Here is a 17,300-nt window from a genome sequence, read left to right as displayed (position 1 = left end):
CCTCTTCAAAGACTCCCCTGAGCACCTCCAGACACCCATAGGCCCCTCATAACCACTTACAACCCGCTCTAGCACCCCTCAGCAAACGTTCTCAGCTCGTACAGACATTCGGGTAAGAGTCCCTCAGACTAACGCCCTCAGACTCCGACGGACCCGAATCCCCTCTGGCGGTTGCCCACGCGCGGCCCACTGCACATGTCCCACGGGTTCTGGCCGTTAAGTAACCGCCGCTATTCCGCCCTGTTCTTCTGCCCTTGCCGACCTCCTTGGTCCAGTTTAGGATTCCCCAGACTTTGGGGTTTGAGTCGGATTTTTGCTTGTAGACTCCGAGCCGCCGCCAGAGGGCAGCAGACACTATTTGACTGAGAAACTACTACAATTCCCAGAAGTACCCGCTCTGGGCCGTGCGTGATGCAGCCTCATTCATTGAGAAGAGAGCGGAAGTGTGACTGCGCTTTGCCTTCTGGTTAATGCAGTATGAAAAGGCTTTAGCGCTACCGTCTGTCCTACCCCAGGGGTTTGTGTCCGCAGGGAATTGCGGTCAGCTACAGACCGAGTGGACGAGACTTTCTTCAGGCTTCAGAAAGGAGAGGACAATTAGTGTGATCACAGGAGCTGATTAAAGTGAAGTCTAGAGACTCCATTTCCCATCATTCCACAAGGCAGGAGGGGCGGAGGGTGATTTCATTATTCTAGTTCCAAGTACTTCCGGGACACACACACACACACACACACACACACACACACACACACACACACACACACACACACACACACACACACACACACACACACTCTCTCTCTCTCTCTCTCTCTCTCTCTCTCTCTCTCTCTCACTCACACACACACACTCTCTTCCCCCCCCCCCTTCTCTCTCTCTCTCACACACACACATACAGAGACACACACACCGCTTGGGGCTACTGTCCTTCCGGGTATGAATCGATAAGTGGGGCGATATAATGCGTGCACAAAACCCAAGGCTACTCCTAGCAGCCGCCTTCCTTCTTTTGGGCCTTTCAGGATTCTGTGATTTAGGAAGCGTGAGGATGCAAAAAGCTTAATGGGGGTTCAAGAAAAATTCTATTTTCATTTCTTGCAAACTTCGGCTCAGCCTGCTGGTGCAACCTACATTGCTAGAAAAAGCTAGACAGTATCCGAAGACTGTATTGTCCTGAGAAACCACCGGAAACTTTGTTTCCTAAATCGTTTGCGAGGAGGGTTTTCCTTCCGGATTTGTGGAAACTTGGAACTTGGGAGTGTTTGCACTCCATTTTCCAGCAGCCCCCGATAGACTTCGGCTCTTTCTTGGGACCTGGCGGCGGGGCAGGAGGCGTTGAAACTTTCTTCAGTCTTCCCTAGGCGACTAGTGTCTTTCACCTTTCGCTCACGCTCTCCCGAAGTACCTATTAGACTACACTTCCCGGCAAGCCTCTGCAGTCTCGTCTCACAAAGGGTCGGGATCCGGTCTGGACTATTCCCCAGCATGCTTCGGGATCATGGTAGATCCCTCCCCTTCAGTCAGTGGGAAGGCTGCCTTGAACTCCATTTCCCAGAAGACACAAGGGCTCGCTGTAGCAACTGCTCGGAAGCCTCGGTGTTGACTACATTTTCCAGAGGGGACTGCGGCCTAGCGAACGAGGGAGGAGGAATGCTATTCCATTTCCTAGCTTATCTCCGGAACTACAGTATCCACTTGGGGCTTAGGGAATCACATGGGACTCCATTTCCCGGCGTGCTTTGGGAGTAGCTTCACACCTGCAATGCGGTGAGGGCGTGGCGATGACTCCATTTCCCGGCTTGCCTCACGGCCCGATTGCGGCGGGTCCGCGGCCTCCGACTCAATTTCCCAGAGTGCACCTGGCGCTGGTCGGCATACAGCCAATATACTGTGAGCGACTGGACTCCGTTTCCCGGATTGCATCACGTCTACACAGCTCATTGATGGAGTACTACATTTCTGAGCCACACCTAGGGAGGCGCGGTTGCCGCAATGGAGTGAGTGTGCGACTCTGATCCTACTTCTGAAAGTGCTTCAGGGTCCTCTGTGGGCACAGTCGGCCAATTTATTGCCCAGGACTGTGTTTCCCGAGGTGCAGAGCGCCCTATCAACCCCGCGGTCCACTCTGAGGTCTTTGCGAACTCCATTTCCCGGCGTGCCGCGCGGCTTTCTGTGAGGGCCGACAGCGGCGACGGCGGCGCGCAGAGCCGGCGGACTGCATCTCCCGGCGTGCCGCGCGGCGGGCGCTGGGCCGGAGCCGGAGCCGGAGCCCGAGCGGCGCGGCCTGGAAGAGGCCGGATCCCGGGGGAGGCGGCAGCAGCGGCAGCGGCGGGGGCAACCCGGGCAGCCCGAGCCCCGCGGCCTGGGCCTGCGCTCGGCGCCATGAGCGGTGGCGCGCCTTCGGGAGGCGGCCCTGGGGGCTCGGGCCGGGCGCGGACCAGCTCATTCGCGGAGCCAGGCGGCGGCGGCGGCGGCGGCGGTGGCGGCCCCGGGGGTTCGGCCTCTGGCCCAGGTGGCAGCGGCGGCGGGAAGACGTCAGTCGGAGCCATGGGCGGGGGCGTGGGGGCCTCGAGCTCCGGGGGTGGCCCCAGCGGCAGCGGCGGAGGAGGCAGCGGCGGCCCCGGCGCGGGCACCAGCTTCCCGCCGCCCGGAGTGAAGCTGGGCCGTGAGTACTAGCGTCGCCCGTGGCGGGTGGAGATCGGATCCCTGAAGTCACTTAGACGTCGATCAGGTTTTTCTTTACGCTTAGAGAGGAGCTCGAGGTCAGTGTGCCTCCCCAAACTGGGATCTGAGCTCTCCCCCATCCCAAAGAAAGGGGTTTGGGGTGTTACCATCACTTGGAGTTTAGAATTAGATTTAGTAATCCTCTAAGAGACAGGGGTCACAGGTTCCTGTTCTTCCAGTACCGAAGTCTTGGGTCCGTGAGCCTTAAAAACAGGGATCCGATATTGCCATCCATTCGAGAACAGGATCAGGGGTCATTGTCGCTTGCAAATGGGGCTCAAGGGTTATTGTTTCCCAAGAGAACAAGAATAAGATCATCACCATCCAGAAGGAGGGATCTGAATGTGCTCCCCTTCAGAGCATGGGGATTTGGAGTGAATATCACTTAGAAGCAGCGATTTGGGTTTGCTGTGTCCCCAAAGAACAGGGCCAGGGCTTTCCAAACCTGGTACATAGTCACCTTCCGTTTTAAAAGACTAGGTCTACTATCATTACCTGTCCATAATATGTAGAATTGTACCCCCAATGGTATAAATTAATGATTGCTGCTTCTTGAGGATAGATTGGAAGTCAGTATACTTTTTAGACCAAGTCCATAGTCAGTATTATTCAAAAAAGATGGGTCAGCGGGTCTCCTTTCACAGAAATGGAATGAGGGCAGGGGAGGGTCCCAGTTCCACCCCATAGAGTAGGGATGTGAAGTTATACCTAATTCATTATTCTGAGGAATGATGTCACTGGCTCTGGAAAAATAGCCATGTAGGATCATCTCCCTCCAAAAGATGGTGTCACTGGCCTCTCAGAATGGATTTGATTCATCATTGACCCCTTTTCTTTGGGGAAGCTTTCATCAGTTATGCAAAGAAGAGGGATCACTATACCCCAAGAATGCCGCCAAATTTTGTTGCCATTTACAGAATGGAGTTGGGAATTAGAGCTTTCCTTGAAAGCACTGAGGCTGGGATAGCACCCTGATGATAGAGATCAGGTTCACCATTCTCACTATTAAGTGCTTGTTCATTAGGGACCAGTTACACACAGGATGGGGTCTGGGGCTCTGGACCTCACAGATGGGGTCAGGCCAGTGTTTTTTTCTAGCCCCAAAGTATTTGGGTAAGAGCTAATTGTCCCCCCAACGTGAGAGTTAGGGCACTAGCACTTACTGGAGGAGTCATTCATTTCTGTCACCAGAAACCAGTGGTGAAGTTACCAGTTCCACTTAGGGAGGACTTAAGAGATCACTATACCCTGAGCTGTGAGAAAGGTTAGTGCTTTTCTAAAGTAGAATTACCTCAGGTTTACCGCTCTCAAGCAGCAGAGGTTAGGTCAGGCTTTCCCCAGTGAGGAGGGACCAGAAGGCAGTTCACCTCATAGTGGATGGATTCAACATCTGGCAGTGTTGGTGCCTCCTCAAATCAGAAGGGACCAGTGATTTGCTGCTTACTAGAAGTGGAAATTAGGGGTCACCAACTCTTGAACAGCAAGAGGTTTTATGTGTCAGTATCCTCCCCTATGGGAGGAGTCAGAGTTTGGGGTTCCATGAAGGGCAGAGGGGAAAGGGCACTGGGAGGCATCCAGTAGCCACCTTTGAAGATTGGGGAAGGGACAAAGAACGCCCCCAACGAGCTTCCTGTAGTGACTCCCCTCCCTCTCACAGCCCCACGATGGGGTGGTGGCCAGAGGGGAAAGGTCAGTAGATCTTTTGTTCCCTTTGCTCCCCAGGTGACAGTGGGAAGGTGACCACAGTGGTAGCCACTCTAGGCCAAGGCCCAGAGCGCTCCCAGGAGGTGGCTTACACAGACATCAAAGTGATTGGCAGTGGCTCATTTGGGGTCGTGTACCAGGCACGGCTGGCAGACACAAGGGAATTGGTGGCCATCAAGAAGGTTCTCCAGGACAAGAGGTTCAAGGTAGCTTGGGGGGAACAGGGACAAGGAGGTTTGACTGCACGTGACTGGTGAGAGAACTCCAGCAAGAGTGCTGGACTTGGGCTTCCACGGGGATCTGAGCATGGGCCAGAGGAGAAGGGAGCGAGTTGTGTGGAAGATGGGAATGTGGATTCCAGGAGAGCCCAGAGCTGACTTGTATTGGGCTTTTGCTGTAAGTGCTTTATAGGTGAGTTTAACTTATGGAAAGATTCTCTGAGGGTAGGTACTGTTGTTACTCCCATTCTAAGTAAGCAGAAACTGGAAACTGAGACTCAGATGAGAGAATTGCCCAAGGTAAAGACTAGAATCTTGATTCCCAAGCCCTTCACCTTAACCACTGACTTACACCCCTGCCCAGAGGAGAAAGGAAGCTGGTGGGGCTAATGAGTATGTTTGCGAAGGTCAAGCTCTGCCCCAAGGGTTTGACAGGTGCAGGGAGACGTCCTGCCTGTGCTGCACATGCCTTGGTTTGGGGCTCTGTGCCGTCTGAGGAAGGAGTACCCTTTTCTCATTCATACAGAGGCGTCCTGTGAGCTAGTAGAGGCCCTTTGGATCCTAGGCTACTCTGGATGTAGGAGAACTGAGCCTAGGCTGAAGGGAACCAGGTCAGAGCCTAGGTCCTGGGCAGTGAGGACTCTCCGGGGAGCTCCAGGGTGCTGCTCAGAATTTGATTATAGTTGAGTCCCAGAAGTGAGAGGGATCTGAGGATAGGGAGCTCTGAGGCCCTGAGGGGAACAGAGAATAGAGAAGAATGCTGAGACTGGGTCTCCTGGGAAGAGGTTGAGGCTGGATCCCCATTGGGAAGATGAGGATTGGAAGCCTGGAGTCTGGGACACTGGAACCAAGCTGGGGTCCGAGGGCTCAGATGCCTTTAGTGAAAGCAGTGGGAGGAGTGGGGACCAGGGTGAACTGGATGGCCACTTCCTGTCTGTTGTTGCTTGCGCCAGGCAGAGAGGTGGGCCTCATGTGGCCACATCATCTGATTTTTAAAGAGAAGCTGGAAAACTTAGATTATATGTGAAGTCATTTGATTGGTAAATCTCAGCAAAAAATCAAACATTTTTAAAAAGTAGGCTGCAGAAAGCACATAGAAGTGGTCTGAGTTTAGCCCACAGCTTGTGTGTGAGGGGAGTGGGCTGGGGGTGAGGAATTAGGGGCTGCGCCATGGGGCCTTGGAGCTGGGACACAGGGAGTAGCTGCTTGGCTCTGTTAGCAGGAGTGGGGGAGTAGAGCTGTGGTGAGGGGTGCTAGGGAGGGGAGGCAGGGAGAGCTGGTGGTTTTCTGAGGCTGCCTTCCTTTGCCCCCAAGAACCGAGAGCTGCAGATTATGCGTAAGCTGGACCACTGCAATATCGTGAGGCTGAGATACTTTTTCTACTCCAGTGGGGAGAAGGTGAGACCTCAGTGTGTGGAGGAGTCCTCCACTTTGACTCCACCCATTTGCCTGCCTGCCTTCCTCATGACTGCTGGTCTCTTCCCCCGTTATTCCCCACAAACCTTCCCTCCCCGACCCTTGCTTGCTCTTTTCTCACAATGCCCCACACTCCTTTGCTCTCTGCAGAAAGACGAGCTTTATCTAAATCTGGTGCTGGAATATGTGCCCGAGACGGTGTACCGGGTGGCCCGCCATTTTACCAAGGCCAAGTTGACCATCCCTATCATCTATGTCAAGGTAGGCAGGCAGGCAGGCTGCTGGGGCCCAGGCCCACAAAGCCAGGAGCTCCGGACAGACACTCCTGCCTCTGTGGGTTCCCTCATCTCCAAGTTTACGTTGGTCTCTGGAGGCCTCACGTTCCCTGCCCTGGTCCCTATACCCCCAGAGATGGAGCGCGCCAAAGGCAGGGCAGCCCAACCCAAGGCCTGACTCAATCAGGGAGGCAGGCTGACCAGGCTGGGGAGCCCACTGGTACCGGTTAGCATTGGTGGAGTTAGCTCAGAATCGAGGTGGGGACCTAGAATGCAGAGGGGAGACGATGAGCTCAGAGTCCTGGCCTTTGGAGCCTTGGCAGAGGGGTGATGGGAAGGAGGCAGGGTTGCGGGAAGTGTCCACAGAGCCAGGAATGCATGAGTCTTCATTCATCACCTGTGCGGGCTTATTCCCTAGTGCTTGGTGCTGTGCCCTGTATGTTACTACCTGTAAGGAGGTGTTTGAACGAATGGATGAGTGCATAGGCCTAGGGACGCTGTGGAGAACAAGGCTGGAGCCGCCAGCTGCATTGGGAGGCGGAGGCTGGGTGCGAGTTTGTTGGAGGTTGCATGGGGCCCCGTTTTTCCTCCCGCTGGCTTTAAGTACCCCAGGCCTAGGTGAGCCCTGGGGCTCTACCAGTGGTGGGAGCTGTGGGACCTCGCTTCCCAGGAGGCAGTGGTGTGGTTTGTTGAATGTGTCCTGTGGCTGCCTGTGTTCCGGGGCCAGCACTGAGCAGTTCTAGAGGCCCAGCTGACTGAGACCCAGGCCTTGCTCCTGAAGAGCTCTCGGTTTAACAGGGTAGACAGGTGTCATCACAGAGAACTATAAAACTACTAGCAACTGCCATACTGGAAGGAGCACAGGGGATTCTGGAAACAGAGGAGGCCCTGCCTGCTTTGGGAGTGAGAAGGATCAAGGAAGTCTTCTGGGAGGAGACCAGGCACGGGGCAAGAAAGTGGCATCTCTGGCTGAGGGCACTGGGAGCAGAGGAGGAGGGGGCCAGGAAGCATCCCTGAGCAGATATTAATGGGCCAGGCACTGGTCTAGGCCCTGGGGGATGCGGCAGTGATGGAAACACAAAGGTCCCTGCTCTTCTGGCACTTACATCCTAGTCAGTAGGGAAGAGGGTGGCAGGAAAATCCAGCTGGAGAGGGGCTGGCTCGTGGGTGGTTGTGACTGGTGGGCAAAGGAGGCTGAGCCTTTCCTGTAGCCAGTGGTTTTGGTGAGGCTCCCCAGCCTGCTTTAAAAGAAGGCCTTCCTGATGTATCTGTCTTATTCATCAGGCTTCTGCTGAAGTGTGTGCTTGAAGCAGTGGTTTCCAAAGTATGGACCAGCACCAGCACTAGGGGGCTTGTTGCAGATGCCTCATCCTGAACTACTGAATCAGAAACTCTGAGAGTGGGGCCCAGTAGTCCGCAGTCCCTGTTTTAACAAGGCCACCAAGTGGTTCTGGTGCTCACTAAAGTTTGAGAACCAGGGGGCAGCGAACTGTTTTCAAGTCAGGGAGAGCGGGTGGAAGGGCTCTTCAGGCCAAGATGGTGGAGCAGGGGTGTGCTCTGCGGGGAGAGCTGGGCTGGAGTTCTGCTGTCCCCTGCCTGCCCCAGGTGTACATGTACCAGCTCTTCCGGAGCTTGGCCTACATCCACTCCCAGGGTGTGTGTCACCGCGACATCAAGCCCCAGAACCTGCTGGTGGACCCCGACACCGCTGTCCTCAAGCTCTGCGATTTTGGCAGGTGGGCCTGACCCGGGGTGTGCTGGGTGGCTGAAGGGGCGAGGAGGGATCCCGACCCTTGGCTTGTGTTGACTCCTGCCTACGCATATCTTCCCACAGTGCAAAGCAGCTGGTCCGAGGAGAGCCCAATGTCTCCTACATCTGTTCCCGCTACTACCGGGCCCCAGAGCTGATCTTCGGAGCCACTGATTACACCTCATCCATCGGTCAGACTTGAGGGAGGGTGGGGGTGGGAATAGCAGTCATGGCAGTTTTTGAGTTCTTTCTGTGTGTCTGCCGGGCTCGGTGATAAAAGCTTAACATCTGTTCTTTTAGCCAGTCCTCAAATTTAGGAAGGGGATGCTGTCATCTGTGCATTTTACAGTTGAGCAGCCTGAAGCTTAGAGTGGTGAGGCCACCTGCCCGCAGTCACACTGCTGGGACTGGGCAGGGCTGGGCTTTGAAAGCTGACCTGACTCCAGAGTCCATACCAGCTCTGCAACCTCCCAGTCAGTCCTCTCTTCGCAGGCAGGGGGAGGGGCTGACGGTGACCTTGGGGGAATCGGGAGGTAAGGCTTTGCCATCATGAGGGTGTGACCTGCTCACAGGGCCTCCATGTCCTTCTCTGTTGCTGGGGATGACAGCGCCAACTTCCAGGCATTAGGAGAGGGTGTGAAAGTGTTTGGAAGAGAACAGTCATCAGCAGTGTGAGGAAACTTCATGGTCCCTAGATGTGAACTTGTGCTGTGGCGGTCAAGGTTCAGACCAGGGAGGGGTGACTACCGGCCTATAGCTATTCCCAAGGGCAGGATAGAGGCCAGAAGTGAGTAAGGCAGCCCACTTAATGCTTTACCTTCCTGAGGCCCAAAGAACACAGGTACCTGTTCTTGGCCTGTTGATCTGTCCTCTGAAGCTAGAGGCAGAGAAAAGGCTTATTGGGGTCACAGAGTGGAGAGAGGCAATGGAAACATCTAGGTTGGAGAGTACAGTGCAGTCAGGTAGACTTGGAGGTTCAAAGTCAGGCTCCTATGTTCCTAAGCTGTGTGTGACCTTGAGCAAGGCACTTCCTCTCTGAGCCGAGAAAATGGGGCTCCCTGGCATCTCAGGATGACCATGAAGGACAGAAATGTATGCCAGGGGATGGGCATGGTAGCTCTGACCCTGCCCCATTCCTCTTCAGATGTGTGGTCAGCTGGCTGTGTACTGGCCGAGCTCCTCCTGGGCCAGCCCATCTTCCCTGGGGACAGTGGGGTAGACCAGCTGGTGGAGATCATCAAGGTGAGGGCAGGGCCAGGGGGGGCAGGGATTGGGCTACGTGCTAAGGGCCTTGGCTCAGACCCCTCCCTTTCCCTACAGGTGCTGGGAACGCCAACCCGGGAACAGATTCGAGAGATGAACCCCAACTACACGGAGTTCAAGTTCCCCCAGATTAAAGCTCACCCCTGGACAAAGGTGGGGCAGGGCTAGGGGCTCAGGCAGCATGGCTGAGGTCCCCATTGGAGGCCAACCGGTCTGGGGACCTGGCTAGAGTCATGGCTCAGTAGTGGGTCAGTAACTTTAATCACATTTCAAAGTTTATGGAATTTCCCATACTCTAAAAGTCGAGGACCCACAATAAATGCAAGAGTCCTGTTTTTCTGGTGGGGAAAGACGCTCACAGCAGGGCCCATCCAGTCATGGGACCTGAGCGGGTTGCTCATCTGATACAAACTGACCTCCCCTCAGAGGCCGGGCCTCAGTTGCCTCATGTGGAGAGTGGGCTTGTGGGAGGTGGGCAGGAGTATACCAGAGCCCAGGGCGTCTCACCCTTGTCACCTCTGCCCCCTCCACCCCCCAAGGTGTTCAAATCCCGAACGCCACCTGAGGCCATCGCACTCTGCTCTAGCCTGCTGGAGTACACACCGTCCTCGAGGCTCTCCCCGCTGGAAGCCTGTGCCCACAGCTTCTTTGATGAACTGCGATGTCCTGGAACCCAGCTCCCCAACAACCGCCCGCTTCCCCCTCTCTTCAATTTCAGTCCTGGCGGTGAGGGCACAGCCTGGGATCTGGGTTGTTGGAGGGGCAGCCAAAGATTGTGAAGAGCCTGGTGTTGAAGACAGGAGTGGGGAGCTGAGCGGGGGCTGCAGGGCAGCCCTGGGGCTCAGGAAGTGCCCCTGATTCTGGGAGACCCAAACCGACTTCTTCTGCACTCTGCAATCTCCTGTGTTAGGCTCTTGCCAGTTTTTCATTTAAAGTGTTCAGTGGCTACGTGTGTCCCCAGGCAACTGGCCTTGCCCAGAGCTGGGTCCCTATTTGGTGCCCCTTTCTAACCCCGACTGGGTCTCCAGGTGCCCTGTCCCCTGACTAGGCATGTCCATTCCTGTCTCTAGAACTCACCATCCAACCATCTCTCAACGCCATTCTCATCCCTCCTCACTTGAGGTCCCCGGCGGGCACTGCCTCCCTCACCCCATCCTCACAAGGTAAGTTGGGGGCCATCTTCTGAGCATTAAAGCTGCATTTCTCAGCCCAGGGTGGGGACGGGTCTGTTCTCTGTTTTCACAACCCCTGCGTTTCCTGCAAAATTGTTGACATTCTGACAGAAAGCGTATTTTACATGTGAATGGCCACCTTTGTGAGGCATTATTGCCTGTAATTGTGTTTAAATGCAAACTGGAAAACCAAAGACATAAGTTTAGCCTGCACAAACAAACAAAAAGTTAAATTTGTCGCTCACAGTAAAAAACTGGGGCCATTTTATGTACAAATCCAGATTTCCTGTTTCTCTTGGGGAAGAAAATAAGACTGGGCAGCAGTGGGCCTGCCTCTCAGGGCAGTGTTACCAGCTGGAGCTGAGTTCCAGCTGCCCCCTGTTCTGTGGGGCCTGGCTTTCTGGTGAGTCACTCAATGACCAACCTGGCCCTTTGGCATTTGAGTTTGCAACCCTAGACCTAAAGTGACAGCTTTCCATTTCTAATGTAGCATCTCACACCAGCTTCCTGCTCTTGGGGGTGGGGGTGGGCTAAAAGGCAAAGGCTAACTGTCTGCTCCTTCCTCCCCCCTCAGCTTTAAGTGAGGCTCAGACCGGCCCGGACTGGCAGTCGACCGATGCCACAGCTCCCCTCACTAACTCTTCCTGAGGGCGCCACCAACTACCCTTCCATCTGGGAGCCCCTAGTGGGGCTGGGAAGGGGGGCCATAGCCTGTCAAGCTCCTGCCCTGACCGGGCCCCTAGACTAGAGGGCAGAGGTAAATGAGTCCCTATCCCCACCTCCAGTCCCTCCCTCACCAGCCTCACCCCTGTGGTGGGCTTTTTAAGAGGATTTTAACTGGTTGTGGGGAGGGAAGAGAAGGAAGGACCGGGGATTGGGTTGGAGGGGGGGGCGCGGGCGGCATGAGGACCTCCTACCCCCTCAGCTCCCTCCCCTCCCCCCAGGTCTCCACCTCCTCCAACCCCCCTCCCCTCCTGTATCCCCTGTAAATAGAACCAGACCAGCCCTTCTCCTCCTCTTCCCTTCCCTGGCCCCCGGGTGTAAATAGATTGTTATAATTTTTTTCTTAAAGAAAATGTCGATTCGCACCGTCCAAACTGGCCCTTTCCCCTCCAACAGCTGTGTCCCCCACTCCTGCCCTCTGCCCCTAAGGCCTCCTCCCTCCTCTCCCCATCCTGGAGGGCAGGGGCAGTGGGGGAGCTCCTGATGTCTTAGTTTTCACAGTAAGGTTTGCCTGTGTACAGACCTCCGTTCAATAAATTATTGGCATGAAAACCTGCTTGCTGTCTGGACGCCTGTTTTCACAGAGGTGAGGGAGGTGCCTGGGGGACAGGAGTGGGCTGCATCTCAGGCAGGGGAACAGGGTGGGAGGAACCCAGGCTGGTCCTGGCTCAGGTGCCCAAGCTTCCTGTGCTCCAGCCCTCCTCTGCACATGTGATGAGCTAGCTCTGGTTTATCCACTGCAGCACAAATCATCTGCTTCCACTGAGGGAAGGAAGCGCTGTCATTCCCAGGTGACTGGTGAGAGAACTGGCCATCAGATAGGTCAAGGCCACAGAGCATAGGTGGCAAAGTCAAGGTCTGAACAAAGGGCTCCCTATCTCACAGCCTGAGCTACCTGCCACTTCAGGGGGACACAGCTGATGGAGGCTGGGTCACTCAGGCCAAGACAACCTTGGTATAGACTCTTAGTGGGCATGGATGGGGGCAGAGGAGCTGTCCCCAAACCCTAGCAGTTCCCCAAGCCTTCATTTCCGTCTTAAAAAAACAGGGCCCCACCTGGCCCACCTCTTTAGGGATGCTGGGAAGTGACAACCCTGGGAAGGCTGTTGCAGAGAGTGTGGCTTTTTCCCTTGCTTTGAAAACATGCTGGGGCCAGGTGGTGGGGCCATGGGCAGAGGAAAATGCCATCTCCTCCACATGGTGCCAATGGTAGGCGAGGGCAGGAGGCCCTAGAAGTAAAAGGGAGCCTGGACAGGAGCAACTGACATGTCCTCCACTGGACTCCATTTGTGAAGAAAAAAGGAGAAGAGTTTTGAACATATCCCAGAGGGTGTTCAGGGACTGTTCCTGTAGCATCTGGGCTCCGCTGTCTGCTTAGGCGAGCCCCAGGGGCATCTGTATGCTGCCCAGAGCAAAACCTGGCCCGCCCTGCTCAACACCATCCAGATGTCACCTTGTTTGTAGGATGAACACATAGAGCAAGTGGACTGGGTAAGGGAAGGAGGGCTGGTCTGGACAAGGGGCTAAACTCGGGCTCCTGGGGACCCCTTCCGGCTGCTCACACCCAGTGGGCCATGAGGTCACTGAGGGTGTCCTACACCCTCCTCCCACCCCCATGGCCTCTGCCCAGGTCTGGCCCCATCCTCTACTTCCTGGACCATCTCCAGTTTCTCCTGCCCCACCCTGATGCCAGGGAGCCCTAACCCCACCTATGACCCTCACCCCATCCCATCCCCCACACTGCCCCAACTTCTTAGCCTGGCTTTTAAGGCCTTCCCAGGTCTAGGCTTCCCTCCTTCCGTGCCTTGTCGCCCCTCCTCTGCCCAGCCTCCCTCCCAGACAGCTCAGCCGCAGCCATGCCCTGCTGCACCTGTCTGAGCACCCTGGTCTGCAGAGGCCTGAGACAAGCCTTCCCGATGGACCTGCCATAAATCATCTACTTCCATTTGGAAAGGGAAGAATTGTCAGCCCAGGTAACCTTTGAAAAGGTTGGGGATTCCTTCCTGTTGCCAAGACTTTTTATCTTTTGAGGCCCCTTAAACCCCAATTGCTCCGTGACAATGGCTCACTTTTCCTCCAGCTACCATGACTCCTCCTCTGAGCCCCCGCCCCCTGCAGTGGTTTCAGGTCACAATCAGTCCACAGCTGTATCAGTTACGGATATGGGCTAAAAGGACCACATGGATTCAAATCTTGGCCAATGCCTCTGCCCAGCTATGAGATCTTGGGGGAGTCTCTGTCCCTGTTTCCTCACTTGGGATGATACTGAGATCACCTCACAGGCCTGCTGAGATCATTATACATGTACAGTGCTAACTGCAGTGCCTGCCGTGGCCGGGCAGTCAAATGTTTGCTGTTATTGTAGCTGTCAATAACTGGACGACCTCCAAGTATACCAAGAACTCACCCTCCTTGCGGTGCTGCCTGCCTGGAATATTTTCTTTGTCTTCCACTAGGAGATTTCTACTTTTCCTTCAAAGATTACCTCCTCCAGGAAGTCTCTGACTCCTGATCTACCATGGAGGTTTGTTCCCTGCTCTGGCATCCTACTGTCCCTGCACATCCCCGCTGCAGCCCTGAGGGTCCTGGGGCTGAGATCCATCTGTCCCCACCTGGGCAGGGCAGAGGCCTGATTCGTCTCTGGCCCCCAGCACACGGGAGGGAGGCCTTCGGACACCCAGGCTGAATAAATCAACAAGACATTCAGAGAGCAAGGCCATCTGTATTTGTGGGTGTTCCTCCTACCACACTGCGTGGCTTCTGGGGCAGAGCCCATGTCTGACTCATTCCTGGATTTCCAACATCACCCACCTGCAGCTGAATACCAGGGTACCTACAGATTTCCCTCCACGTTGTAGAAAGTGAGATCAAGGAAGCCCAGAGAAGTCAAGTGCCTTCTTCCACCAGGCAGAGCCAAATCCTGGGAGCCCAGAGTCCAGAGAAGGCTAGGGCCGGGGGGACAAGCAGAGGACGTGAAGAGGTATGTGACAGGGCCCAGCACAGAGCTGGCACACGGTTGGGGCTCAGGAAAGGTTACCTGATGTTGCTGGGCACCAGGGTGATGCAGAGCAAAGAGTCTTGGAGAACCCCGCTCTGCAACGCAGTGGGGTGAGCGGGACACATCATATCGTGTCTCAGAGCTTCAGCGTCCCCTCAGGCAGAGAAAGGTGACGCCTGGTGGGGCCATTCTGAGGAGTCAGTGGGTAAGAGGCCAGGGTGAATGCTGGTACCCGGTGGGCGTCAGAGTGGCTTGCCAGGGCGTGGCCCCCTTTCTCCCCAGAGGTGCCCACACTTGATTCTGCAACCAAACTCTTTTATTGTTGCTCTTCAGCTGTGTCACACAAAGGCCGTGTCCAATTGCAACAGCCCGCTCGCTTCAGTGGCCCCCAGTGCAGCCTGGCACAGCTGCAGCGTGTCCACAAGTGCCAGTGGCTGGGACGTCTCGATGATGGCAATGGTCTCCCCGAGCTCGGTGCACATGATAGTCTGCTGAGGCTCGGGGGGCGGGGGCGGGGCAGGAGGGGGTGATCTGGGAGGCTGCAGTGTCATCGTCCGAGCTTGGGCGTGGACCCGCTGATGCAGTCGCAGGCCCGCCATGGCACGGAACCAGCGGCCGCAGGTCCCGCAGTAGTAGGGGCTCTTGTTGTAGAGACCGGTGATGGGGAGGCGGGGCGCACGGGCAAAGGCAACTGGCCGCAGGTGCAGCCTCCGGTGCTGCTGCAGGTTAGAGCTCTGCGTGAAGCGCTTGCCACAGTCCAGGCACTGGTAGGGACGCACACCTGTGTGGGTCAGCTGGTGGCGGCTGAGGTTGGCCAGAGAAGCAAAAGTCTTGCCACAGGAATGGCACTGGAAGGGCCTCTCGCCCGTGTGCGTCCGCAGATGGTTGCGCACATGGACCAGCTTCTTGAAGCCCTTGCCGCAGACACCGCAGCGGTGTCGCCGCTCAGGGGGCCCATGGACCGCGCGCCGGTGCCGGGAGAGCCGGGAGGCGGAGGCAAAGGACTTGGAGCACTGCGGGCAGGGCAGCTGGGCGGGTGGGGCAGGGGGCAGCGGGGGGGGTGTGGGCTCGGCAGGAGCCGGGGAGGCGGCCGCCGCCGCCGCCGCCGCCGCCGCCATGGGAGGTGCCCCGCTCTTGCCGGCGTGAGTGCGCCGGTGGTAGAGGAACTTGGTCATGTTGCTGAACGTCTTGCCACAGCGGCAGCGGTGCAGTGGGTTGGCGGTGTGGGCCCGCCGGTGGGCCACCAACGTGAGTTCCGTGCTGAAGCCGCGGCCGCAGTCCACGCAGAGGTAGCGGGCTTCGCCGCGGTGCAGCCGCAGGTGCTGCTCCAGTGAGGCTGCTTTCTTGAAGACCTTGGAGCAGGTCGTACATTCGTGTGTGCCACCAACATGGGCCCGCCCGTGAGCCAGAAGCCGGTTTGCCGAGCTGAAGCTGCGCTGGCACTGGCTGCAGTGGAAGGGGTGGGCCGCTGACGCCGGGCCACGGGACGCCCGCCGGTGTCGCCGGCGAGCCCCCGCTGAGGTGCAGCGTTGAGGACAATCCCCACAGCCCGGGGCCTGGCCGGTTGTGGGCCTGTCGGCTCCCTTAGCGTCACCACCAACCTCGGCTGCTGCCTCCTCCTCGTCCTCTGTCTCATCGTCGTCATCTTCTTCATCCTCACCCTCCTCCTCCTCCTCTAGCCCGTTGCGCTCTTCTTTCTCTAGGGAGTCAAAGTGGGTGCCCTGGTGCTCCAAGAACTCCTCAGGGGTGGTACACAGGGCAGAGCACTCAGGACACTCATAGGGCTCCATCTTGACTTCGGGTGGAGCAGGGGGTGGAGGTGGCGAGGGGAGGGGAGGCAGAGGAGGCGGCACCGGAGGTTTAGCTGCTGCAGCAGCAGAAAGGTGCTGGGCCTTCCGATGAGCCACCCACAGCTCAGGTGAGGGAAACAGCTCCTGGCAGTCTCCACACTGGTACCGGATCTGGCTTGCAGACTCCCGCAGGTGGGCATCCTGGTGGGCCAGGAGCTCGCTGGGGGAAAGGATGAGCTGGCTGCACTCACCGCACTGGAAAGGCCCATCCTCAGTGCCTGGCACCAGCTCCGGCTCCAGGTCAGCGTCCTGGGTGGTCAGCGCCTCCTCCTCTGTGACAGTGGGCACATGCTGCTCCTGGTGTGAGAGGACTTCTTCCAGTGTGTTGTAGAGGCTGCCACATTCAGAGCACATGAACTGGAAGAAGAGGGACGAGGCAAGGGCCTCCCCAGGTGTCATCTCAGTCACCTCCGTTAACATCTCCATCTTCTCCCCTAACGTCGGTGTTGACATCTCCACTGCCCCTGGTGACATCTGTGTTGGCATCTCAGCCACTTCAGCTGCCTCAGCCACCACTTCTGCCATTGTGCGAAAGGCAGTACCTGGAGAAAGAAGGGGGTGCCTAGTGAGACAAGGAACTCAAGGGGAAGGGGGATGTCTCAGGAGTTCCCTTGCCCATCCCATCACTCACCAGCCTCTAACAATCAGCAAGTCTGGATCCAATATTTATATCTCAGTCTTCAGTGAGCCTGTGACCCTGTAGCTGAACTGCACCCCATGGCGGCCAGGTATCTGCAGAAGAGAGACAGCCCTTCTCAGTCTGGCCTCTGATGCCACCCTCCTTACCCAGAGGGCTGGTCACACCCTTTCCAAGAACAGAATGTGTCTTTTGGGGTCTCTTGGCCTTGGCCTGTGCAGTTTCCTCTCTGTGCAGCATCTTTCCTCTCTCTACTTGTACACAGAGAGATGTAGCAAGGTGTTTAAGAGCATAGGCTCTGGAGCAGACTGCCCTTGGCTTGAATCTGAGCTCCACCACTTACCTCATCTCTCAGAGACTGTATTCTCATCTGTGAAATGGACTAAAAGTAGTACTGACCACAAAGTCCCTGGTACTTTGTAAAGCTTATATAGAACCATTACTTGTAATTCTCCAGAAATGTTGTTTTTGGCCCCTAAGTCTTTTTTTTTTTTTTTTTTTTTTTTTTTTTTTGCGGTACGCGGGCCTCTCACTGTTGTGGCCTCTCCCGTTGCGGAGCACAGGCTCCG

At 56.3% G+C, this 17,300-nt stretch overlaps 2 protein-coding genes across 5 annotated transcripts in view; one reads left to right on the top strand and one right to left on the bottom strand.

Moving 5' to 3' along the window:
- Positions 1 to 2,302: 2,302 nt before the first annotated feature.
- Positions 2,303 to 11,803, top strand: GSK3A (glycogen synthase kinase 3 alpha). The gene is made up of 11 exons (XM_024132776.3): positions 2,303 to 2,666; positions 4,448 to 4,635; positions 5,962 to 6,045; positions 6,214 to 6,324; positions 7,944 to 8,074; positions 8,173 to 8,279; positions 9,233 to 9,330; positions 9,409 to 9,504; positions 9,891 to 10,077; positions 10,422 to 10,514; positions 11,098 to 11,803. Exons 1-11 carry the CDS (start codon positions 2,384 to 2,386, stop codon positions 11,169 to 11,171), a joined length of 1,452 nt encoding a protein of 483 aa, XP_023988544.1. The 5' UTR covers positions 2,303 to 2,383; the 3' UTR covers positions 11,172 to 11,803.
- A 2,145-nt stretch (positions 11,804 to 13,948) lies between these two features.
- Positions 13,949 to 17,300, bottom strand: part of ZNF526 (zinc finger protein 526) — a 4,954-nt gene continuing 1,602 nt past the window's right edge. For all 4 annotated transcript variants that reach the window (XM_024132830.1, XM_028478219.1, XM_024132831.3 and 1 more), the window contains exons 2-3: positions 16,726 to 16,826; positions 13,949 to 16,636 (exon numbers count right to left, since the gene is read on the bottom strand). In XM_024132830.1, coding sequence (XP_023988598.1) covers positions 14,583 to 16,619 — 2,037 coding nt within the window. In that variant the 5' untranslated portion in view covers positions 16,620 to 16,636; positions 16,726 to 16,826 and the 3' untranslated portion in view covers positions 13,949 to 14,582. The remainder of the gene's footprint in view (positions 16,637 to 16,725; positions 16,827 to 17,300) is intronic.

Source organism: Physeter macrocephalus, chromosome 17 (assembly GCF_002837175.3).
Source record: "Physeter macrocephalus isolate SW-GA chromosome 17, ASM283717v5, whole genome shotgun sequence".
NCBI lineage: Eukaryota > Metazoa > Chordata > Mammalia > Artiodactyla > Physeteridae > Physeter > Physeter macrocephalus.
Note: the sequence above shows the minus strand (reverse complement) of the source record. Positions and strands in the feature narration are given on the sequence as shown.